This window comes from Esox lucius, chromosome 17 (assembly GCF_011004845.1).
Source record: "Esox lucius isolate fEsoLuc1 chromosome 17, fEsoLuc1.pri, whole genome shotgun sequence".
In the NCBI taxonomy this organism is placed as follows: Eukaryota; Metazoa; Chordata; class Actinopteri; order Esociformes; family Esocidae; genus Esox; species Esox lucius.
In genome coordinates, this window is record NC_047585.1 from 43,619,908 (window position 1) to 43,628,348 (window position 8,441).

The window sequence follows — 8,441 nt, forward strand, 5'->3', positions numbered from 1 at the left end:
CCAAATAATTCTCCAGAACAATTGATCTTCTCGGTTTATTTCAATGATTGGTAATGATTGGTTGTTAATAAAGACATGCCTGTTACGACCGTTCCTAACTGTCCTGACGAGGGAAGGATATTGACGAGATGGATCCTTCTGTCAACAGAATGACCCCTGATTCCCAAAGATCAACCTGTCTGAACGCAGGTCTGTTCAACATATGGCTGCGTGTGTTCTGTACATGATGTTAAACTTTCACTGGTGTGCGCGTGCGTGCGCGTGCGTGTGTGTGTGTGTGCGCGTCCTCGTGGGTACCAGCTGTCTCGTGACTGTAAGATGGAGGTGCAGCGGATTCTTCATCAGAGGGCTCTGGATGTGAAGCTGGACCCTGATCTCCAGAAACGCTGTATGACCGACCTGGGCAAGTGGTGCAGTGACAAAACCGATACTGGACAGGTAGGGGACTCCTCTCACGCACGCACGTGTGTACACACACACACACAGACACATTCACGCACGTGTGTACACACACACACACACACACACACATAGACATTCACGCGGGCACACACACACCGCTTCTAATTTAGTGATCCGGTTTGTTTGATAAATTGATGCTGTGATGTAACAGTGTGTGTGTCCGTGTGTGTATTTTAGGAGTTGGAGTGTCTACAGGACCACCTGGAGGACCTGGTGTCTGCATGTCGAGAGGTGGTGGGGAACCTGACGGAGCTGGAATCTGAGGACATTCAGATTGAAGCCCTGCTGATGCGAGCCTGTGAGCCCGTCATCCAGTCTCACTGTCATGTCAGTACTCAGCATCTATTCAGTCAACGATTTTCAAACAGGTGCCTGTAGTCATGAAGGTTTATCTGCAATGCTTGTTATGTGGCATTTTAAACTGGGGATTTGTTTAAATACTTTGTGACCGCTGTTGATTTACATTTAGTTACATTTAGTTGCAGGACCTCCACAATACTATTAAGGTAATATTTATATACTGGAGCTCCACAATACTGTTGAGGTTACATTTAGTTGCAGGAGCTCCACAATACTGTTGAGGTTATATTTATATACAGGAGCTCCACAATACTGTTGAGGTTATATTTATATACAGGAGCTCCACAATACTGTTGAGGTTATATTTATATACAGGAGCTCCACAATACTGTTGAGGTTATATTTATATACTGAAGCTCCACAATACTGTTGAGGTTATTTTTATATACTGAAGCTCCACAATACCTGAATCTTTGAGGTGCCATCAGCCTGGATACTACGTTAGCAAACAGTAAATGACCATGCAGTTACAGCTCGATCTCAGCTCTGACACAGTATGACAGATGGTAGCAGTGGAAGAGCTCGTAGTGTTCAGTGGCAGTCAGGCCCCCCCCCCCCCCCCCTCTCCTTCAGTGGCAGTCCACCCCCCCCCCCCTCCCCCCTCTCCTTCAGTGGCAGTCAGGCCCTCCCCCCCCTCTCCTTCAGTGGCAGTCAGGCCCTCCCCCCCCTCTCCTTCAGTGGCAGTCAGGCCCTCCCCCCCCTCTCCTTCAGTGGCAGTCAGGCCCTCCCCCCCCTCTCCTTCAGTGGCAGTCAGGCCCTCCCCCCCCTCTCCTTCAGTGGCAGTCAGGCCCTCCCCCCCCTCTCCTTCAGTAGCAGTCAGGCCCTCCCCCCCCTCTCCTTCAGTAGCAGTCAGGCCCTCCCCCCCCTCTCCTTCAGTAGCAGTCAGGCCCTCCCCCCCCTCTCCTTCAGTAGCAGTCAGGCCCTCCCCCCCCTCTCCTTCAGTAGCAGTCAGGCCCTCCCCCCCCTCTCCTTCAGTGGCAGTCAGGCCCTCCCCCCCCTCTCCTTCAGTGGCAGTCAGGCCCTCCCTCCCCTCTTCTTCAGTGGCAGTCAGGCCCTCCCTCCCCTCTCCTTCAGTGGCAGTCACCCCTTCCCTCCCTTCTCCTGCAGGACGTGGCTGACAACCAGGTGGACATGGGGGACCTGATGGAATGTCTGGTTCAGAACAAACACCAGAAGGAGATGAACGACAAGTGCACTGTGGGAGTCACTCACTTTCAACTGGTGGGTCACACACATCATAGAACTGTTTAGACCGGGGTTAGGCTTAGACCGGGGTTAGGCTTAGACCGGGGTTAGGCTTAGACCGGGGTTAGGCTTAGACCGGGGTTGGGGTAAAACCGGGGTTGGGTTAAGAAACTACAACTAACATTTCTAGGCTTTAGGCCAATATCACCCAGGGTTAGGTTAAGGTATAAAAAGCATTGTAGAGAGAGGGCTCAGATTTCCCAATGGATTAAGATTAGGGCTAGGCTAGGAGGGCATGTTTTAAGAACGAAGCACTACTGTAGGTCCTGGCACGATCTAAGGAATGATAATGAGTAAGCAAATCAGAATCAGAAACCTTGTCACTTGACAAAGATCAATGGCTGTAATTAACCACAGGAATAAGCAAAACATTAAGTTTGTCCTGGGTGGTAAATCTCAAAGGGTTAGCCATCAATACAAATTACTCCTGTCCAAGTTCCCTTTCATGCGTAGCCATTAGATGGTAACGACACATTTCCTGTTTCAACATGACAGCCCTCAACAGGCCTTTCTGTACTTTCTGTTTACCCAAACTGCATGGCCATGGTGACATAACTCAGGTGGCTTAAGAAGTTTCGTCACGTCCCTCAAGTACCAATAGATCCTTCTACAGGTGCACCATCCGACCTGGTGTCAGACTGTTCACTTAATTGTATTTCTGGTTTGCCAGATTTTTTTCTTGTTATAGCACAGTGGAAATTAGACTTGGATATACACACAGACTCCCGTTTTGTCCGTTGATTGTCAGCAATGATTGTATTTGTGCATTTTTGTTACCCAACTGCATTGTTTTGTGCTGACACAAAGGGGCTTTGCCTACAACCGCCTGCAGTAGGCCTTATTGTACCAAACTCTCTGACCTGACTTGATATCTCTTCTCAACCCCCCCCACCACCAGATTCAAATGAAGGATTTCCGTTTCTCCTACAAGTTCAAAATGGCGTGTAAAGAAGATGTGCTGAAGCTATGCCCCAACATCAAGAAGAAGTGAGTCACCATGATGCCTTCCAAATAGCCCCCCTTTTCTCACTATTGCGTTAGTTTACGCCAACCGATTCCCTGTCCAGACAAAAGGCACATGGGTGTGGTTTGGGAGCCTACTAGAGGATGCTTTCTGCCTTTGTCTCCCAGGGTGGACGTAGTGGTCTGCCTCAGCACCACGGTGAGAAACGACACCCTGCAGGACCTCAAGGAGCAGCGAGTCGCTCTCAAGTGCCGCAAACAGCTGAGAGTGGAAGAACTGGAGATGGTGAGTTGGGCCACGGACTTGGCGATAGCTGGGCGGAACCGTTACACAGCAATAGTTCGTACACCCTACAGTTACTGTTAGTTGGAAGCCAGCACTAGGACAGAGAAGGGAGTTGACAGCACTAACCTCAGGTTTGCTGTGGCTGTGCGCTAGCCAAGAGCAGTGGTGAGGCCAGGCACCCCAAATCCACCCTGTTGGCTGAACAAGCCGGGGTCGGTAGAAACAGAATCTCCCTGGGAATGGAGTTATTCTCCCCTCCTCTCTGCAGTCGGAGGACATCCGCCTGGAGCCTGAGTTGTACGACGCGTGTAAGGCAGACATCGGGCGGCTGTGCTCCAGCGTGGCATTTGGTAACGCCCAGGTGATGGAGTGTCTGAAGGAGGCCAAGAAGCAGCTGTCCCAGCGGTGTCACCAGAGGGTCTTCAAGCTGCAGGAGGTGGAGATGATGGACCCAGAACTGGACTACCAGCTCATGAGGGTCTGCAAGCAGATGATCAAGGTGGGACCCACACACTCACACACACACACACACACACACACTGACACAGGCACGCTCCGCTAACCTGGTGTGATCTCTGTCCCCTGTCCAGCGTTTCTGTTCAGATGCGGATGCCAGGAGCATGCTGCAGTGTCTGAAACAGAACAAGAACTCTGAACTGATGGACCCCAAGTGCAAACAGATGATTACCAAGAGGCAGATCACACAGAACACGGGTAACACTGACACAAACAGATGATTACCAAGAGGCAGATCACACAGAACACGGGTAACACTGACACAAGTCTTGCCAAAGTGAATTATCATTTACTTCTTTTGTACTTTCAAAGATGTCCTCTAACTCTAAGACTAACCCTTACCCTAAATTTACCCCAACAACCAAACTTTACCCTTGAATCTAAACCTCACTCCTAAACCAAATCCTTAATGCGTAACCCTATAGCCCTTAATTCTAACCCTAACCTTAACCCTAAGTCTAAAAAAGGTAATCGCTCACTGTAAACCTGAAATGGTTCTCACTTTGGTAGGACTGAGTACATGCACACCGGAAACACAAACTCACTAGTAACAAACACAGACCAAACTACTTCTACTTGTCTGTCAGACTTCAGATTGAACCCAGTTCTGAGGAAGGCATGTAAGGCGGACATCCCCAAGTTCTGTCAGCCAATCCTGAACAAGGCCAGCGATGACAGTGAACTGGAGGGCCAGGTGATTGGCTGCCTCAAACTGAAGTACGCCGACCAGCGGCTCTCTCCAGACTGCGAGGACCAGATCAGAGTTATCCTTCAGGAATCAGCACTTGACTACCGACTTGACCCACAGCTCCAGATCCACTGCACCGACGAGGTACCCACAACACACCAAAACAGAGCATTAAACAATACAGGGTGACCACACATCATGCTGACAACGGATACCCCAGAGGAGCAACACACGAGAAACTGCATGTTGTGGAGCAGATCTGGTTTACAGATCCTTAGCATGTTAAAGGGGCATTTCACTAAAGGTCAGCCACTTAATGTACTGATTATTATCAGTGTTAGCAATAATGCATTTGTGTCATAAAATATTCCATGCCAATAAACATACAATAGTAACACATTTGACAGTAGAAACATTTTGTCAGTGATAGTTTCTGTTTTACCAGCAATTTTTATTTGCGGTTTCACTGATTTGATTTTGATGGGTGAGCTCATTCTTTCTCAACTTTCCACTAAATCTGGTCATGAATTCTGTCAGGGATGCCACAGTTAGTCCTCCTAAATGTTCGGTAGCCAGAATAACTGCAAAGTAACAGATTTGTAGAAACTTCTGGTTATGTGCAACATACGGTATACATGCAGACAAATCCCAGTCTCTCAGGAACAGTCAGGCAGTCAAATAGCTTCTTCCAATGTTGTAGTTAATTAAAAAAAGAATGTGTTTTTCAGTAAAAGATTGCTAGCCACAGATATCAATAGTATTGTAACTTTCTAACCGAGTCAAAATATGTAGTAATTTAGTTACCAACTATTTAGCAATAAAGGCACAAATCTATTTAATTTACTTATTTGCTGTCACTGTCTGGTTAAAACTTTTGTGGTCCAAATGCAATTTGTAAATACATTTCTTCAATCCGTATTTGACCGTGTTTCACCAGGACATCGGCAGTTAAGTTTGTTTTGAAAGTGAGCTGATGTTGCTGCAATTCTCTTGACTTTCATAAATTCCACAGTGTTTTCCTCCATGTTGGCTGGGGAACTGGAAAGCCCAGGTGACATTAACCTCTGTCTCCCCCTCCTGTAGATTAGCCGTCTGTGTGCGGAGGAGGCAGCGGCCCAGGAGCAGGCGGGGCAGGTGGAAGAGTGTCTGAAGTTCAACCTGTTGAAGATCAAACAGGACACATGTAAGAAGGAGGTGCTGAACATGCTGAAGGAGAGCAAGGCAGACATCTTTGTGGACCCGGTGCTCCACACGGCCTGCGCCCTGGACCTTAAACACCACTGTGCTGCCATCACACCTGGCCGAGGTCGACGTGAGTACACAGGGCTGAGCCCTCACAGGGATAACTCTAATGACCTGAGTACACAGGGCTGAGCCCTCACAGGGATAACTCTAATGACCTGAGTACACAGGGCTGAGCCCTCACAGGGATAACTCTAATGACCTGAGTACACAGGGCTGAAACCCTCAGAGGGATAACTCTAATGACCTGAGTACACAGGGCTGAAACCCTCAGAGGGATAACTCTAATGACCTGAGTACACAGGGCTGAGCCCTCACAGGGATAACTCTAATGACCTGAGTACACAGGGCTGAGCCCTCACAGGGATAACTCTAATGACCTGAGTACACAGGGCTGAGCCCTCACAGGGATAACTCTAATGACCTGAGTACACAGGGCTGAGCCCTCACAGGGATAACTCTAATGACCTGAGTACACAGGGCTGAGCCCTCAGAGGGATAACCCTAATGACCTGAGTACACAGGGCTGAAACCCTCAGAGGGATAACCCTAATGACCTGAGTACACAGGGCTGAAACCCTCAGAGGGATAACTCTAATGACCTGAGTACACAGGGCTGAAACCCTCAGAGGGATAACTCTAATGACCTGAGTACACAGGGCTGAAACCCTCACAGGGATAACTCTAATGACCTGAGTACACAGGGCTGAAACCCTCACAGGGATAACTCTAATGACCTGAGTACACAGGGCTGAGCCCTCACAGGGATAACTCTAATGACCTGAGAAAACTAATGACGTATTGTGCGTCTGTTGACGATACTGGCTGGTCAGTCACTGGGACATGTCTGAGGGTGATATTGTAGATACTGTTAATTGTTGCATCGCTTGTTCTGTAGTTATATAGTTAATCGTTGTATCTCGTGTTGTATAGTTATTAGTTGCCATCTCTCTTCCTTCTAGAGATGTCTTGCCTGTTGGAGTCGGTCCAGGACAAACGAGTTCGTCTGCAGCCTGAGTGTAAGAAGAGACTTCAGGACCGCATCGACATGTGGAGCTTTGCGGCCAAGGTAAATACACTACAATAATGCTCAGACAATGGCACAAACTTATGCTTACGTAGGGAAACTGGGACGGACAAAGACGTACAGAGCGACAAAGACGAAGCACACCGGTTTCCTGTGGTCATGTGATGAGCCAGTTTCTGCACTCGGACCATTGACCACAGGGGTTGCCTCCTAGTCTAGAGGGGTCCCAAGTAGATCAGTTCATGGGGCATTGCGTTGCAGTCCCCGAGTGCTGAGTGCAGTGTCTGTGGTGGGCCAGGACAAAAATGATTATGAAACAGTACAGCCTCACTGTTGGAGGTTGATTTAGTAACACTTACTGCTAAATTAATTATCTCTAACCTCTGAATAAAACTGTCTGCTAAATTAATCAACTCTTACCTCTGCATAACACTGTCTGCCAAATGACTGAAATGTTATGGCGTTATACTGCTTGTTACACATTCAGGATGCTAACAGAAACACACGCAACACTGAACCCCTGATACACTCTTTTCCCATTCTTTCCTCCAGGTGGCGCCAGCGGAAGGTTTTTCAGACCTGGCTGTGCAGGTCATGACCTCTCCCTCTAAGAACTACATCCTGTTGATAATGGCCATGGGGGTTATGACCCTCTTCCTGTTTGGTCTGCTGTGTGGACGCATCACCAAGAGAGTGACCAGAGAACTGAAGGACAGGTAGAAGACAGGTGGCCAGATGTACGGAGAGACGGATGGGCTGAGACCCAAATGACACACTATTCCCTAGATGGTGCACGGTGACCAGTCCTGTTGGATTATGTATCCTTGTTGTCTGCTTGGTCAACTGGCTCTGTGGAATAACTAACCCCAAAAGGTTCTGGTCCAAATAATTGCTCTATGTAGGGAAAAGGGTTCCATTTGGGACAGGGGACAGTGTTCTCCAAAGGCTCCATTGGATCCACCCAAGCAAGGAAATGACCCAAGCCTGCTCCGCCCCAACACCAGTCACCCCTCGTATCCTTGGAATGAACGCCTTCTGATTCATCTCGTCAAGCTTTGTTTTGTCTTTCTCTCGCCTTCAGAGACCTCATTGTGACTGTTTGAAGTCCGACACGAGGCTTCAAGGTCTCTTTCCAAACAGCCCTCCGATAGGTCTCGTGCCATGGGCCCATTTTCAACGGTGGCCGTGTTATTGCGACAAAAAGAGATGGCTGAAAACAGCATCTCACACCACTGACATCCTCCATTTTCAGTGCCACTATTGAAAATGGCCACCAGTGTGAGAGAGTCTTATATGTTTCTCTTATTTTGCCCTGAAAGATGATTTGCAGTTTTTTTTTATTTCTTGTACAGTTTTTATATGGTATTTTTTTTTGTCTCTTTATTGCTTTCTTTGTTGTTGTTTTGATGTGTGTGTGTGTGTGTGTGTGTGTGTGTGTGTGTGTGTGTGTGTGTGTGTGTGTGTGTGTGTGTGTGTGTGTGTGTGTGTGTGTGTGTGTGTGTGTGTGTGTGTGTGTGTGTGTGTGTGTGTGTGTGTGTGTGTGTGTGTGTGTGTGTGTGTGTGTGTGTGTGTGTGTGTGTGTGTGTGTGTGTGTGTGTGTGTGTGTGTGTGTGTGTGTGTGTGTTTGGTAGTGCGATATCCTGGTTATACTT

At 48.2% G+C, this 8,441-nt stretch overlaps 1 protein-coding gene across 2 annotated transcripts in view; it reads left to right on the forward strand.

The window, feature by feature from the left end:
• glg1b (golgi glycoprotein 1b) overlaps nucleotides 1-8,191 on the forward strand; it is a 28,253-nt gene extending 20,062 nt beyond the window's left edge. Inside the window, exons 13-23 of one of the 2 annotated variants that reach the window (XM_029114175.2) lie at nucleotides 301-438; nucleotides 640-789; nucleotides 1,930-2,043; nucleotides 2,966-3,054; nucleotides 3,199-3,316; nucleotides 3,585-3,815; nucleotides 3,907-4,030; nucleotides 4,420-4,664; nucleotides 5,604-5,832; nucleotides 6,725-6,831; nucleotides 7,342-8,191. In XM_029114175.2, the coding sequence (XP_028970008.1) occupies nucleotides 301-438; nucleotides 640-789; nucleotides 1,930-2,043; nucleotides 2,966-3,054; nucleotides 3,199-3,316; nucleotides 3,585-3,815; nucleotides 3,907-4,030; nucleotides 4,420-4,664; nucleotides 5,604-5,832; nucleotides 6,725-6,831; nucleotides 7,342-7,509 (1,713 nt within the window). In that variant the 3' untranslated portion in view covers nucleotides 7,510-8,191. The remainder of the gene's footprint in view (nucleotides 1-300; nucleotides 439-639; nucleotides 790-1,929; nucleotides 2,044-2,965; nucleotides 3,055-3,198; nucleotides 3,317-3,584; nucleotides 3,816-3,906; nucleotides 4,031-4,419; nucleotides 4,665-5,603; nucleotides 5,833-6,724; nucleotides 6,832-7,341) is intronic. The other variant, XM_029114176.2, reaches the window with a different exon arrangement.
• The last annotated feature ends 250 nt before the right edge of the window (nucleotides 8,192-8,441 follow it).